Source organism: Lagenorhynchus albirostris, chromosome 18, assembly GCF_949774975.1.
Source record: "Lagenorhynchus albirostris chromosome 18, mLagAlb1.1, whole genome shotgun sequence".
Classification (NCBI taxonomy): domain Eukaryota; kingdom Metazoa; phylum Chordata; class Mammalia; order Artiodactyla; family Delphinidae; genus Lagenorhynchus; species Lagenorhynchus albirostris.
The window spans coordinates 15,995,270-16,012,449 of record NC_083112.1 but is presented as its reverse complement, the minus strand read 5'-3'; the positions used below and the strand labels follow the sequence as shown (position 1 = coordinate 16,012,449).

The window sequence follows — 17,180 nt, the reverse complement described above, 5'->3', positions numbered from 1 at the left end:
GATATCTCATTGTAAGGGAAACTGGAATTTGATTTTCATTTCTGCTGCCAATTTGCTGACTCACTTCGGGCAAGTCCTTTCATTTTCTCTGCTCTGAACCCGGCAGATAAACTGTCCATTTTCTTTGTTCTCAGATTTTGGTTATATGTCAAATAAGTATTTGTAAAGTACTTTCAGGTTCTTTCAGTTAAGCAATGTATAGTATCATTGCTGATCTTTTTTTTTTGGCCACACCATGCTGCCTGCGGGATCTTAGTTCCCGGACCAGGGATTGAACCTGGGCCACAGCAGTGAAAGTGACGAACCCTAACCACTGAACCACCAGGGAATTCCCCTATCATTGCTGACCTTAACCCAGAGGGATTAGGAAAGATTGGTTAATTTGTGAGGTTGTGGCTGGATTGGTTTTCTTTTCCCATTTGTTAGAACTGTAGTCTTAGAGCAACTTGAAATTGAGAATTTAGAAAATTAAAATGATTAACATGTTCATATTGATATGTTTATGTTTGGGATGGAAATGAGTTATTTTGTATGTAAATCGCAAATGTTAATTTTCCCATTGGTGAGGTCCAAGGATTTAGGACAATGTGTGCTGTAGTGTGCTGTCCTACCCCTTCTGCTGGGTTTATTGGAGTTTGGGGGGAAATTCACGTGGGAAGATTAGTGATTGAAAGGTATTTAAAATAATGAATTTGGTATTTCTGTTTTTATAAGATAGTGATTGTTTGGGTGACTTTTAGACAATATCTTTAACTCAGTTGAGGGAGTTTTTTGGCAGTGGGGGTTATGTGTATAATCGGGAAATGCTCATCCTGTTGTTTAATTTATGTCTTATTTCAGATAACTTCTCGGTTCCCAGCTGTGAAGTATACTGCTCCCTTGTTGGTTTCTTTCTGGTATAGGTTGTATTATAGAACCATGTGTAGAAAATAACTTGTTGTTTTTACTGTTGACATTTCCAAAATTAATAGTATAATCTGGTCTTTTAATTCTCTGTTTACCAAGAAGAAAAGGTGCCCATGGAACTTTGATATGTAACAAAAGTGAAGGGAAACATAAATTATCCAAACTGAAGATAACAGATATTAATTAATCTGAATAATTATAGCATTTATTTAGCATACTCTTATTTGATTTTCATCTGACAGAGTAATTTAAAGCTTACTCTAGTTAAATCACTTTACTGTAACTTAAAACCTCTCTGGGAGAAAAAGGGACCACTGCCAATTCACTGTAATTTTGCTGGTGTTACTTAGACTAAATTAAAAGAAAACAAAGGGTTAATTTCAGTTGAGTGCATAAAATACTCGATTTAAACAAAAAACCCTTTTTAATGCTAGTCAGTTGAAGTCCTAAATATAAGTGTTCTTAATAAAGTAAAAAATGGGCTGAATATTGTAAACCTAATAAATATTGTCTTGTGACACACAGTTGAATGGAATAGTGTCCATGAATTAAGTCTTTGCTTTGTGGTGATGGGGTGATCTTTGTAAGCCTCTCTATTCAAGGCCCTCTTATCAGAGGATCCTGACATTTAACTCCACCAGGATGCCTTTGACACCTGAAGTTTTATTCACAGAAGTACTGTGGCTTATTTAAAGTTCCCACCAGCACATCCCATGAAGATTAGTGTCTCCTGCCAAATAATGCCTTTGGCATTGTAAAGCTGTCAGAGTGATTGAAATCCACAGTTCAACCTTCAACAGAACATGTGTTTATTTGAGTAAAGTTCAACTGATCAGCAAAGGACAGGAAATAAATTAGTCATAAAATGAAAGAATTATAGGTATAAATAATAGAAATTGGGAAACTTTCCCCCAAATAGAAGTATTTTGAGAATGCCTCCTCTCAATTTACATTTTTTAAGAAAGCAAGAGCAATATTTTTTCTTAGATTGCCCGTGGGATAAAAGTATTAGAAATATGGGCTTCCTTGGTGGCGCAGTGGTTGAGAGTCCGCCTGCCGATGCAGGGGACACGGGTTCGTGCCCCCGTCTGGGAAGATCCCACATGCCGCGGAGCGGCTGGGCCCGCGAGCCATGGCCGCTGAGCCTGTGCATCCAGAGCCTGTGCTCGCAACGGGAGAGGCCACAACAGTGAGAGGCCCGCGTACCACAAAAAAAAAAAAAAAAAAAGTGTTAGAAATACAAGTAGCCAGTTTCTCTCTAATCCACTTAATTATTGCTCTGTTGAAGTTGATGTTGGTTTCAGGAGCTCATTTTTGCCTACGGCTCATATCCTGAGCTTTTCTCCCTTCAAATTATATAGTCATTAATATAATCATCCAGACTGGTGTTTGTCTTTATTTTCACCCTCCCTAAATTTTAAGCTGAAAACCTGCCTTAGACTAGAAATATTTCATTTTTAAGAAACAGTATTATGAAAGTGTTTAATTTTATTATTATTTTATTTTTTTATTTTTTGCGGTATGCGAGCCTCTCACTGTTGTGGCCTCTCCCGTTGCGGAGCACAGGCTCCGGACGCGCAGGCCCAGCGGCCATGGCTCACGGGCCCAGCTGCTCCGCGGCATGTGGGATCTTCCCTGACCGGGGCACGAACCCGTGTCCCCTGCATCGGCAGGCGGACTCTCAACCACTGCGCCACCAGGGAAGCTCAAAAGTGTTTAATTTTAAAGATAATATTTTGACAGGCCATCAAGGTCTAAAGTCCTGACACTAGTATAAGAGAATATTATTTCCCATTACCCACAGACCCCTACAAATTTCTTTCCTATCGTATTTGTACTTTTCATGATCTTGCTTCCTAAAATTTTGCCAAGTACACGTCTTTTGATTGTCATCAGTCTGAGACAGAACGGAGATGGCAAATCTCGATCAGATAGCTTGGAAAATGAGAATTCTTCTCTCATTTCTAGATGAAATGTATTTCATCTAGAGTTTTGGGATGCAGTTTTGATAGAGGAGTCCGTAGAGGGGAGCTGCATTGTAATTTTGTAGTCCTGGTTGGCCACTGTGCTCGGCTTGTGGAGAATGCAGTTTTAAGGTGGGAGGAATAGAACAGCGTCTCAGCCAAGTTCATCTCTGACCTGAACTTTTAGCCATCAGAGACACCCAATTATTTCTTCAACTAACTAATTATTAGCGTTATAGCATTTAAAGCTGAATTCTTCTTTGGGAAACATCACATCTTTGCAACCTGGCTATAAATATTGTGTTTAAATCATATTTTGTTTGTTTCCTACCTTATTCTTCCTTCCAAAGGATTCCCGTTACCATTTGGTCATAATTACCATTACTTTACTGTGTCTTATTATGCTTTGCCAGACAGTTTTGCCCTTTGATACTTTCTTGCATGGATGGATAGGCGCTTATTTTGTGTGGGCCATAGCACTGGTCCTTCAGAGGTTGCTTTTTTCATTAATTTCCAGTGACTTGAAGTTAGAAGGATCTCTGTGTCAATTTTTCTACTCCCCCAACATCCCAAAGGAAAGACATTTACTATAACAACAAATGTGGGCATTAGTATTTCTTTCAATTCATTTCTTTCCTCCTTGGCCTTGCGGGGCCTTTGGGTAACCAATGCAAGGCCTCTTCCTATGGGAGTGTCACAGTTGGGAAATGGTTTGAGGACCATCATAAGATTCACCTACCAAAAGTCTTTACACACACGCACGCACGCACGCACGCACACACACACGCAGGGTTGCTTGGTGTTTTACCATAATGCCTCTTTGAAGGCATGTTTGTACCTTTGGGGGCACCTGGGAGGTAATGGTGTCTGTCTCTGGCAATCCCCTGTCTATAACCATCTGGGTTCAAGCATACGGGTTCTGCAACAACAGAATTTCTGTTAAAACTTCTTTTGTTTATGGTCCTTTATAGGAAAAGTCTTTCCTTTTGAATTCTGGTGGCGTTTCTTACTATCAGTATAAAGTGATGTGGACTAAGGAGGTGACATTGGGGACAAATTTTATATTATAGGTCCTATATATAGTTGGTGTCACAATCTATAAATTCCTGATGGCAGCTATAGTACCTTATATATCATTGCATCACATGTCTTGAACATAGTAAGCATTCTAAATTTTTGTTGAAGAATAACAAGAAATTTAGTAAATGGGGGAAAAATAAGGAATAAAGAAATAGCAATGATGATTTAAGGGTAGCCTGTGCAGTATTGTAAAAAAGTCTTTTAAATCACATTCAAAGATCAGTGGGTTTTCTAATTATTATATAACCAGATAGGAATTTTGGAGTAAATCATATAGCAAATACTTTTATGTGGCCAGGCAGTCAGCTAAGTGATAAGATTTTTCTCGACTATGTGTAGCCATTTGGGCTGCAGTCAAGTTTTGCTTCATACACTCACGCTTATATCTTAATAAATTGTTAGATATTTAAAATTTTTAACAGGCGTAGCAAAATAACAACTGAAGACAATGTTATAGGAATAATCTCAAACACAAGAACTGTGTTTAGTTTTTCCAGGTATATTTTTATGTGTGTATGTACTTTATGTAGTACTGTAATCAGTGTATTTTTTTCTTTTGCTTTTTTCTGCTAACATGGTAGTTTTCCATGAAATCATTAAATTTTAATCCTGCACACGTTATGGGATTATGAGACCTGGTGTCTTAGCATCTGTGTAGAGATTTTGCCAACATAGTTTATAGGCCAAAGGCAAGTAAGACTGGCTTTCTTAGGGCAGTGCATTAAATATCGTTGGATTGCTTTTTTTCCAGCAGTGTTCTTTTGGGAATCTAGTTTAAATTTGTGGCTAAACCAGAAGAAGATATTCTGCTGTACTGGTGGAAGTTTGCAGTGGGGGGGGCGATTATTTTTTACGTATTTCTATTTTCTAAATATATCGTGTTTGAAAATTAGAAAAAAGTACTTTATGCAGTTTAGAAGATTTTGTAGTTGTGGTTGTTCAGCGGCCTTTTATAGAGAATCAAAAAAATGTTACCAAGTGATGTGTTTATCAAGTGGCTCTGTTAGTAGAACTTGAAGTTCTTTTATAGTTTAAAGATAACCTAAGTTGGGTATTTGAATATAGGACTGTGTGTTTGAATTATGTCTTTGAACCTCCTCCAGCTTTTTTTTCCTGTGTGACCTTGGGTAAGACATCTAATCATAACTGAAAAGTAAGAATAAAAACATTTGATGCCGATTATGATTTTGATGATGGGTAGTTTATGACCTACAGCGCTACCGTGAAGATGTGCGGAGAAATTTAAAAGTTATGTTGAGGCCTTTAGAACACTATTTCAGTATAGAATAAGTTGTCAAAAGGCCCCCATTCTGATGAACAAGCATAGACAGAGAAGGCTGGTAACCGGAAGCTGACTTGGCCCCTCGTGGCTTCCAAGCACGTTTCGTTTACTCAGGCTTGGTGGTACTCAGGAAGTCAGTGCTGCAGAACTGGGAGACCCTGTCCAGGACTGGGTGAACTGACTCACCTGATTTCTTTCCTCTGGAGCCTGGCCCTGTGTCGAGTTAGTTCTCTTTTAGATTGAGGCAAAGCCTCCGTCTTTTTCCAATTGGCAGCCTCCAGCATATGCCTTGAGTACTGAGAGTAAAAGACTTCTGTTAGTTCACGTGCCCCAAATCAGTTCTGAATTAAAAAATAGATTTCTGTACTTGGTGGGGTGGGGGGCGAGGGGGTAATAAGAGCTTTCTTTCGTTTCCTTAGTTCAGAAAAAATTGGTTATTTCCATTAAAGATAGGGTTTGCTTGGAAGAGATAGATTGGTGACAGAAGGCTTATGCAGCACAAAATATTGTTAATCTAGTCAAAGCAAATTTAGACTTGATACAGAACAGCCAAGACCACGCCCCTTGGAACTTGTCCAGTTTGAGAATATCTTATTTGTTATATTCATTAAAAGGATAACTGAGAAACTAGGGGTTAGTTGTAAAATTACTGTTTTTATTTTTTGGTGAGTGGGAGTTAAATGAACTGTTTGTCAGGAAATTGTGGGAAAAAAATAGTCATACACTTTGAGCTAGTCACTCCTGAATCCATGAGAATCATCGTTTTGTTAATTTCATCAACATGTTCATTTCTTTCAGCTCCATGTTCATGCATGTCTTTTAACCCGGAAACAAGAAGACTGTCCATAGGTCTAGACAATGGTACAATCTCAGTAAGTACACATAAATAAGATTTTCAGTTGAAATACTTCCCTTCCTGTGGAGTATGTATATGTGTATTGTGATGAGAATTATTTATTAGTTTTTTTTTTTCAAATTAACAAATTAATTTTCTTGCTAAGTTAAGTGGAAATTGCAGTGCAGCAAATTCTGGTGAGGTGCAGGGAGAGCTATCATCAGTCTCAGCTTAAATGCTGACGAGATTCAGCTTGGCTTACACGTTCACAGCAGCTAGAATAGTAGGGGCATTACCAGGCCACAGAGTGAACTACATGATCTGCGGGTTGGCGAGAGCAAGCTGTGATACTAGTGACTTTGATCAGATGGTTAATCGTGGTGTCACACGATTCCCCACGCAAGTGACAGAACACAAGGGAAATGGCTCTCTTGGACCTGTGTGTCTGATCTCGTCTTTGATACTTGACGTTGTCCTCCTTCCTCTTTCTGCTCTTTGCTGTCTTCTTAACGCCCTCTAGTAGGTGAATAGAATTCTGTCAATTTGTACAAATTTGTTAAGAAAGCAGAGAATCTAGATTTAGTCTGTCGGGTAGATCCAGATAAATAGTAGACCCTTCGGTTATAGATCTTGAAGGAACTGAAGTGATCAGAGACTGGAATTTCAGGTTTTACTACTTAATCATGTTTTTGCATATTAATTTTCAACTAGTATATTAACTAGTAAGACAGCTGATCTGGTAAATTCTCCATTTTGGTATATTGTCCAGTATTGCCTTTAGAGACCCTGCTTTGGGACCTAGGAATTAGAGGACCCTCCTCCGGCCACGCCTCCCCACAGGATGAGGGATCTGAGGGGCCAGGGGCATGTGCCCAGCCTAAGCCCTCACTCCGCCCACCCCCATGCTCTGGGTACCTGGCTCTGGAATTTCCTGCTCCCAGACAGCTTAGGGCCTGCTTCTAGGGCCTGCATGGGCCTTTTCCCTAGGTCCATCCAGAGGAGGATAAAACTAATAAATGTACCCTTAGCCTGAAGGGTGCCCCAGCGGCAATGGTTTGAGGTGAGTAGGTGTCCGCACGTGTGGGCAAGGTCCCTCAAGGTGTCGATAGAGCTGAGAATGGGAAAGGGGGTGTGGGCTGGCCCTCCCGTGTCACCACACTATGGTGTGGGACTTCAAGAGGTCTCAAATTTCTAACTTTGTACCTGTGCCTCCAGGCGGTTGAAGGTATATTTGTCAAGATTGGAGGAAGAGACCGTATTTAGTAGTTTAACTTGATTGATAACTTTTACGTATTTAGGCACATGGAATGTGGGTCTCCACTTCTAGTCTTTACCCAACCCCCCTGAGGGGTCTGAAGAGGTGGGCCTGACATTTGCTATTTGATCTTTAGTCAAAACACTTGTTTGGTGATCTTTATGGAAATTTTTAACAATATTATTACATATAAATCAGTCCACTGACAAATATTTATGGAAGTCCTATAAGATCTAATGCATTGTAGATCTGTAAAACCTGCGCCTTAGGAGGACGGAGGAGAAGATCACGATACAGACCTTTGTCTTCTTTAAGGAGAGCCATTTTTAATAAGTGGGGTGTACGTACGATAAACTTGTTTTTAAAAGATAAGGGGAGATAACTGGATTGTTCAATTAGTTGAAGTTTCACCACAAAGGAAAATCTGAAAAAATAAGCTGAGATCCATTTATTGCCCAGCAGTTCGTGCACTAGTATGTGTAACACTCACTGTCCGCGAAAAGCCTTATGTGTGTATAGCATATAGGTGATTCTTTGTATTTTTGAAATCAGTATAAAGGGTTAGTGGGTACCGATACATTTGGCTTTGAAGGCAAGTTGAGAGCGAACTAAGTTATGGAGAGTTCTGGCTTTTATTGTAAATAAGAAGAGAGGCTGTGTTAGCCATTATTCCTTTAGTAAATGAAACTGCCAGAGAATCAGGACTTAAATCAGGAACCGGATTCTCCAGGTGTGTCAGCTCGGTGTTGAGATACCAAATCTTACCTTACCCGATCTTCTAAAAAAGATTAAGGACCTGGCTTGTATGAAATAATTTCCTTAAAAGTATTTCTTCTACGTTGCTGAAGAAGAAGAGTTGTATAACCTACCTATTCTCATCTGAAGAATTGTAAAGAGCTCTGTGTTAGGAAACGATACAGTGAAAGAACAGGGTGTTTAAGGTTCAGAATTCTCATTGATCACTACAAAAATAACTGGTTCTTTACTGAAAATGCTTATACAGAGTCTCAGCTGTTTAATAGTTTACTTTCTGGACGTGAGAAATCCTTTCCAGAGACTATAAGTTTTCTGTTCCTTGAATATAGCAAATACATTTTGGAAGAAATACTATTGGTTAACTTATTTTGAAACACAGAAAGGAGGAAATTGGAAAGTAAATCCTTATTTCACTTTATTTTACTGAATAAAAGAGATTTAAGAGGCAGTTAACCTTGTGTAACTGAGTACTGTATTAAAGATGAGTAGAGGTAACAAATGCAGACCACTCTTTCAGAAGTTTGGCCACAGAAGGAAGTGGAGAGAGAGAGGGTGAGTGCTAGAACAAGATGTGACAGTAGATGAGCAGAGGGTCCAGAACCATTTCAAGAATTTAGCTTTGGGAAAGAATGGGGAGACTTTCAATTTTTAAGGTAGGGAAAGAAGGAGACAGTATTGAGATGTAAGGGAGGAATGACCTTTTATTTTTCTCACGAAGTAGCAAGTTAGATCACCTACTGAGAGAAGCAAAAATGAAGGTGGTATATTTTCATGTCTATAACCTTTGTTATTTCTGATCATGTAGCCCAGAACCCACTTCTGCCATCTTGGTCTACAGTCCCGATTATCTCTCAAGGTCTTGTTCACATGTTATCTTTTCATTCTCTCTCTCTCTCTCTCTCTCTCTTTTCCTTCCTTCCTTCCTTCCTTCCTTCCTTTCGACAGGTGGGTCCTGAGACCTCCCAAGTAAAATTAAAATTAATCACACACAGTACTCAATAGGTTAGTTATATCACATTGCTTATTTAACCTGTTTTGTAAAAAGTTGTCAAGTCTGTCTCCTCCATTAAATTGTTGAGTATTAAGGAACTGGCCAGTCTTTTATTCATCTCCTCTTTCAGTGGATCTTAGTGTGGTACCTTGTGCATATTAGGGACTCAGTGAATAATTTGTTAAATAAGTTGTTGACTAAAGTATAAATACTATTATTATTAATATAGCTGGTTGTAATTAGTACCTGCTTAAATTCTGAAACAGTTTATTGGTACAGTTCTTTTGCTATTCAAAATGTTTTTCACAATGGAATTAACTTCCATGGGGGGAAGAAGGTATGCCAATAATTTAATTCATCCTGAGTCTGAGTTTTCAGAAATGCCTTCTGTTTCAATGTTGACAGAAGTCAGATTGTACTAACTGCTATTCATACTGAAGCAGGACTTTAGATTTTTCTGTCATAATGACTCATATATTCTAGCCAACCAACAAATATATAAATATCAACTGTGTGAAGAAGATTATGCTCAATTCTAACATGTGGCTCCTGGTCTCAAAGAACTTATTCAGTTGGGGCAAAATGAAAAATGAAGTTATGAAATACCTAACACATAGTAAAAAAATAACAGCAAAAGTAGCAGCACCCCAGTGAGTGTGATGTTGGCAAGGCAATGAGGTCAGATAAGAGTAGGAGAGAATGGTCTGGGGCAGCTCCATGGAGACTGGATGTGAGCTAGGATTTGATTAGCTAAAGATAGGAAGGAAAGGTATTTCAGGCAAAATGAATGGCATGGGGAAAAAAAAATGATACTCATCTTTATAAATATATTTTTTCTTCTTCATCACAACTCTTAGGGTGCCAAAATTTTTATTAAAATCTTGCCAAGATAAATGCATAGTCACTGAAGATTTTTCGAACAAGACCCCAAAATGATAAAATCTCTGTTCTTTGTAGATTACACTCATACATGTGTTATGGGAAGTTTGATTGGGATGAGAGGAAACAATTGCTGTGTATAATGGTTAGCATTCAGGATAGAGGTTATTGTATAAAAATAAATGATATTGACCGTGTATGGCTTTGTTGTTACTGTTTTGGTAGTTCTTGTGGTTATTATATTCTTAGAGTTCATATAGTTTATTCAAGGGAATGAAAGAGGAAAGCGAATAAACCTTTATTGAGCATCTACTATGTACCAGGCACTCTGCTTTACATACATCCCCTCATTCCAGCTTCACAGTAATTCTATGATGTAGGTGGTATTACTCACATTTTTCGGATAAGGAGACTAAGGCCTAGAGAGTTCACGAGCTTCTCCAGCTCACTCAGCCAGGAAGCAGCTCTCAGCAAAGCTAGGGACTCTGTGTGCCTTGAAGCCTGGGCTTTCTTCTCACCCCATGCTGCTGGCCAGGAGCCACTCCTGCTTCTGTTAAAGGCTTTCCATCCTTCCTGTTGCCTCATTTGTTTATGGGTCTGTCTCCTTCACTAGACTGTCAACTACATGAAGGCAGAGACCATGTATGCTTCAGTGTTGTGTCCTGGACCACTATAGATGTTTTGTAAAAGTTCTGTTAAAGGAAGGAGAGAAGGCATTTCAGTTCCCATCATCAAGATGCTACAACCAAAGTTGGGCACTTAACCAGCAGGATAAAATTACTCTCAACAGTTGAGTGTTATTGTGTGCATTTACAGAGTGCATCGTGTGTTTAAATGACCGGTTTGGGCGTGTAGAAGAATTTGATGTCCATACGCTGCTTCCTGAAATTAATAACGTAGATACACGAAGAAAGCAACTAAAAAACCTAAGTAGAAATGTTATGTTTTCCTGAACGTTTGTGGGACTGATGGAAACCCTTGGAGTTCCTTTCCTTGTAGGTGTGTCACTCTGGTCCCTGCCCACATCTTCACATTGGCTTCCTCTCTGTGTCTCTTTGTCTTCACATGGCCTTCTTATAAATCACTGGTTGAAGGACTCACCCTAATCCAGTATGATCTCATTTTAACTAATTACATCTGCGGAGAACTTAGTTCCAAATAAAGTCATATTCTGAGGTTCCATGTGGACATGAATTTTGGGAGGACACTATTCAACTCAGTACAACTGGTAATAATACTGTATCTACAGAATTTCCCTAACAGTGTCCTACCAATTGATTAGGAAACCATTTTGTGAATGTGTAAAATGATGCCTTTGGGAAGAGGTACCTAAAGATATTAAAGGAGGGGGAGATAGGAAAAGATTAAAATTGAAAGGGAGACCTTAATTCTTCTATCTAATGCCACCTTCCCCTAGATTAAGTGACATATATTAGGTAGGTCACGTGTCAAGATAGTGGTGGCAGAACTAGGACTTCCTTGATCACTGGACAGATTTTCTTATCACACCAGGCTGATTTCTTCACACAACTAGGACAACCGAGTTGCAAGGAATTGCCCTAGGATGGTCACTAATGAATTGGAAGCTTGTGTTATTCCATGCATCTGGCCATTGCTAAAAAAATATATTTTTATATTAAAAAAATACATTTTTTATATTTATATTTTTATATTTAAAAATATTTTTAAATATTTAAATTAATTTTTTTAATAATTTAAAAATAATCAAAATTTTTTTAATTAAAAATTAATATTTAATTAATTTTTTAAATATTTAAAAAATATTTTTATATTTAAAAATATATTTTTATATTTAAAAAAATATTTTTTAAAGAATTTGAGCCTTTAATGTAACAAGGTGTTTTGGTTGAGTTGTTTATTGCTATGGGTTATAATGAGCCTACAGGGACTGAACCCAAATGGTGAGGTCACGTTCTGCAGTGAAGAGAAGTAACTTATGAATAAAGCACTTCAGCTGTACCCAAGCTGACTGTACAGTCGGACCACTCCTGCTGGAGGGAAAATCCTGTTAAAACCTTCACCTTGATTGGCTCGGAGACAACAGTGCTATAGCCGACTGGCTCCTGTTTGTCAACCATCATGGCACATTTCAGGTTTTGTACTTAGAGAACAATTGATGTTGCTTCTGGAATTGCCCTGCCTCCCAGGGTTTCTAATGTGGTACCATACGTGAAAAGTAGCCTAATCGTGAAGTCAACGGAGGCTGGATTTGAAGACAGTTTCAAGAGGCCCTGTGTTCAGAGAAATGTGGACCTGGAATCTGTAGGGCTTCCTTTTAAACTCTTCCATAATCTCAGTACTTACACTAGCTTATGATTGTCTCATTCTCCCATGGTTTCTACCACAAAAGACCATCATTTCTGAGTCATTTCATCAATCTATGGCCCTGGGCTTTCTAGTGTGGGGAGTTCCTTTTATAGACTGTTAGGTGGCCATTCTCTTCTGAGCTTGTGCTAATAAGTTATAGTAAACTTAAATATGTATAAATATTTATATGTCAATATTAAATATCTACATATATATATGTATTTTTTCTGCTTAGCAGAACAAGAATCCCTGAGTGCAACATGCCAGTTGCTTACTGTTTATTCATACAGTATAATTCATTGAAGGTGGTTTTGTCAAAGAAAACACTTACTGTGATCATGGGAGTTGTTGTCCCTTCAGTATTTGTGTGGGTCACCAACCTTCTTAGAACCTCTCAAGGACAAGCCTGTCTCTTCCAATTGTGTCACTGTATAGGTAGCCCTGTTGTCTTTTGTTCAGTACCTGAATGTTATCTAAAAATCTGGTCAAGTAGTACTGAATGCATATGCCAAGGGCTTTCTTAGGCCGCCAGTTATTTTGTGGCACCTCCATTATGATTATGAATTTTTGAAGAACCGCTTGATCGCCCTTTTAGACCGATTCTGTAGCATGAATACTGGTAGGAACACCCAGATTGCCCTATATTTTAAACTGGGTGCTAAGGAGTTCCTGTAGAGTGTGTGGTAGATTGAAATCATTTATACAATATCTACAGGAGGTATCTGCCACAAAGGATGGCCTCATTGGGGTCATTGTATTACTATTTTATTTATTTAAAAAAATTTTTTAGCCATGCCACGCAGCTTGCGGGATCTTAGTTCCCCGACCAGGGATTGAATCTGGGCCACAGCAGTGAAAGCTCTGAGTCCTAATAACTGGACCACCAGGGAACTCCCTATATTACTATTTTAGAAGATGGTCATCTTCTTTTTATTGGAGTATAGTTGATTTACAATGTTGTGTTAGTTTCAGGTGTACAGCAAAGTTAATCAGTTATACATATACATATATCCACTCTTTTCTTTTTTAGATTCTTTTGGTGGTCATCTTCTTATCTTGGCCACATCAAGCAGTGTATCTATGGTTCAGAGAGGCAATGGCTAGGAATCGATGAGCGTATTATGTTCCAAGTTACTTTCCCTTTGTCTTATTCCTTAATAATCTCTCCCTCCCCCTGGATCCTTCCCATTGGCTTTTAAACACACTCAAATTTCTTTTTATTAAAAACAAAAGTTGCTTATTAAGAACAACTCTCTTCCCTGTTCACCCAGTAGTCTCTCTCTCTTCTCTCATTATCAAACATCTCCAACAACTTGTCTTTTTTTTTTTTTTTTTTTTTTTTTTGCGGTACGCGGGCCTCTCACTGCTGTGGCCTCTCCCGTTGCGGAACACAGGCTCCAGACACGCAGGCTCAGCGGCCATGGCTCACGGGCCCAGCCGCTCCGCGGCATGTGGGATCTTCCCGGACCGGGGCACGAACCCGTGTCCCCTGCATCGGCAGGCAGACTCTCAACCACTGCGCCACCAGGGAAGCCCTCCAAAGACTTGTTTGTAGTTGCTGTCTACATTTCCTCCTTCCCCTCTTTACTGAAACCACTGCCATCTGGCCTCCAGTCCCATCAATCTGTCCAAACAGCTCTGGCTGTGATTATAAAAGCTCTCCACATGCATCTGTACAACTGACATGTTTAGGTCCTCATCATGTTTGACCTCCCAGCAGCACTTAGCTCTGCTGTTTCTTCCTGAAATACTCTCTTCATGTCTATCCACGACACAGTACTCTGCTGGCTTTCCTCCTGTTCCCTGGCTGTTTTGCCTCTGTTTCCATCACAGGATGTCCTCGGACCAGCTTTGGTTCAGTGTTGGGAGTTTCTCAACATTTGCCCTCCTAGGCCCCCGCTTCTCCTCTCTTTGGGCAGCCTCGCCAGTGTCATGGCTGCATTTGCTGCCCATGTGATCATAACTCTCAACTTTTAAGCTTTGTCCAGACCTTTTCTCTGTAATTCCAATTTCCTTCTTAATATTTTCTGTTGAATGTCTCAGAAAAGCCTCAAATTCATCAGGTCTAAAATCAGACTCCTTTTCCTCCCCTGGTCTTTTCCTCACCTGGTCTTTCTCAGTGTCCCCTGTTTATGTGACTATAACCACTGACCATCCTGTGGCACGAGCCAGAGCTCTTTGGAGTTACTTTCCTCCTTTACCCTCAACTCTGTCCAGTCCATTATTTATGGATTTTTGCCCCCTAAATACCTCTCAGCTCCCCTCTCTCTTCATCATCATCATCGTCATCGTCACCATCACCACCACCACCATCGTCATTATCCTGCTCCATCGTCTTCTTGGACCCCGCCCCCTTCACTGGTCATCCCACATCTGCGCTGCCTCTTCCACTCTGTTTTCCATATTGGAGCTATAGAAGGATCTTTTCAGAATACACATTTTATCTCGACATATCCTCTGCCAGACCTCTCTCAGGTTTCCCTTTGCTCTTAGCACACAGGCCAGAATTCTTCCCATGGCCTATGTGACCCTGCTGGGTCTGGCCCTGTCCTCCACAGCCACGCTTTCCGCAGTGCCCTTCCTCCCTGAGTTCCAGTCTTAGCTGCCACTCTCAGTTCCTTATGCCCACCTTGTTCCCTCCGTTCCCAGGGCCTCTGCCTGGAGTGTGCTTCCTTCCTCTTCGCCTACTTAACTCTCATCCTCCAGATCTCAGTTTACTTTTCCTTTCCTTGGGGACGTCTTCCCTGCTCTTCCGGCAGTTCGTGTCCCCAGATTATAAGTGTTCATAGCATTGAGCGCCCCTCCTCTGTAGCAGTTGTCATAGTTTGTATTTTATGTCTTTCATGTGATTATTTGATTATTGCATGTATCCAGCATAAGCTCTTCAAGGCGGCAGCTATGTCCGCTTGACTCTTACATTCCTAGCATCCAATGCAGTGCCCGTGAATTAGAAGTGCTCTGCATATATTTATAGAATGAATTAATGAGTGAGTGAATGAATAGATATAGTCTATCAGGTTGACAATATATAGAGGTCAAGACAATATGTAAGAGGTTAAGTCTGAAATCAGACTGCTAAAGTCAGATCGCAGTTGTGTACCCACAAGTTGTGTCACCCTGGGCTAGTTGCTTTACTCTCTGTGCCCCAGTTTCCTTACTGTAAAATAGGGATAATAATTGTATCCATTTTACAGGGTTGTGATGAGGATTGTATGACATACACATAAAGCTCTTAGGACAGTGCCGGTATGCGTCAAGTGCCCCATCAACATTAGCTTCTTAGCAACATTACTGTCACCAGGAGCAGCAGCATCTTCCGTTGGCAGGAACTAGGAAGCTTTGGTTAAGATCTCTGTCACGTGGCTTTCGCAGGCCAGTTACCAGGGGAGGAAATGTCTTAGTGATGGAGCACTCCTTAGGATGCTTCAACTTATTTCTGGTTCCGTCTTCCATCTTTGCTGCATCTTTACAGTAGTTCACCACTGATTTGTAAAACATGGGCTATCAAATACTATTTTTTTCTGCAAAAAACGTTTATTATCCAAGTTATTATCATTCATCACCCTCAGGAAAAGGTTGCGCTTTGAGAGGACCCTAAAGATTGGAGAGGATGTAGCAAATTTTTCATCACAAGAGTCACCCTTCCTCCAGTGGACTGACTGGAGTCCTCCAGTGGACTGACTAACCCCAGTGGGTTACCAGCCATCGAGAGCTCTACCACTTTCTGTTCATTTAGGAATCTGAATTTTATAGGCCAGAATGTCCAGAGAGCTCTCTGTGGTCCTGCAAGTATTCTTTCAACACTAGGAATCAGTCTTGTATCACAAATCTTTTATTAACCATTTCCATCTAGACGTGTGAGAATAATATTCTCTGTGTGGACACATATTTTGCTAGTTTTTATTTTGAGTTAATCTCTTATACAGACTATAGAGCCCGACCACGGTTCTCATGTCACTGTCGTGTAGATGGCAAGGTTCAGAGCCCAGAGGGGCTGAGGTGGCATTTCCATGTCAATTACCTCTAAGGCATTCCTCCCAGAGTACCTTGACTGCAGCATTTGTAGCGAGGTGGATGGACCTAGAGACTGTCCTACAGAGTGAAGTCAGAAAGAGAGAAACAAATACTGTATGCTAACACATATGTATGGAATCTAAAAAAAAAATGGTTCTGAAGGACCTAGGGACAGGACAGGAATAAAGACGCAGATGTAGAGAATGGACTTGAGGACACGGGGAGGGGGAAGGGTAAGCTAGGACGAAGTGAGACAGTGGCACTGACATATATACACCACCAAATGTAAAACAGATAGCTAGTGGGAAGCAGCCGCATAGCACAGGGAGATCAGCTTGGTGCTTTGTGACCACCTAGAGGGGTGGGATAGGGAGCGTGGGAGGGAGACGCAAGAGGGAGGAGATATGGGGATGTATGTATACGTATAGCTGATTCACTTTGTTATACAGCAGAAACTAACACACCATTGTAAAGCAGTTATACTCCAATAAAGATGTTAAAACAAAATTTTTTTTAAAAGAAATTAAAAGAACCATCTGACATTTATTCCTTTGCAATAAAGCTTGAGAACTCACTAGAGCCAACATGTGTGAAGGAAGCAGTTATTCTTTTATAGCCCCTACGGTTGCTGGATTGCCACCACCTGGTGTTACTACACCTACTCTTTAATCTGAGAGCCTTGGAAGCAGGCTACCCCCTTGCCGGCTAGAAGCTTATGGTAGCAGAGAGGGGAGTAGCATTAGGTATGCCCCGGTCCCTGGGGTGCAGTGCTGGTGTTCACTGCTGGGCTTGTGTTTCTTAGTTTCACTGTGGTTGGATGCTGCTGACTCAGGGCGGTGGTAACCCAGAGGGGTTTTTGTTTCCAAAGGGGATGCCCCTCCCCATTTATT

General features: G+C 40.2%; 1 protein-coding gene across 4 annotated transcripts in view; it reads left to right on the top strand.

Moving 5' to 3' along the window:
* The window catches only part of WDFY2 (WD repeat and FYVE domain containing 2), a 194,044-nt gene that overhangs the window by 89,847 nt on the left and 87,017 nt on the right, over positions 1-17,180 (top strand). For all 4 annotated transcript variants that reach the window (XR_009536830.1, XM_060129398.1, XM_060129400.1 and 1 more), the window contains exon 3: positions 6,031-6,104. Coding sequence is in view for 3 of the 4 variants with exons in the window: in XM_060129398.1 (XP_059985381.1) it covers positions 6,031-6,104 (74 nt within the window). In the remaining variant the exon portion in view is untranslated. The remainder of the gene's footprint in view (positions 1-6,030; positions 6,105-17,180) is intronic.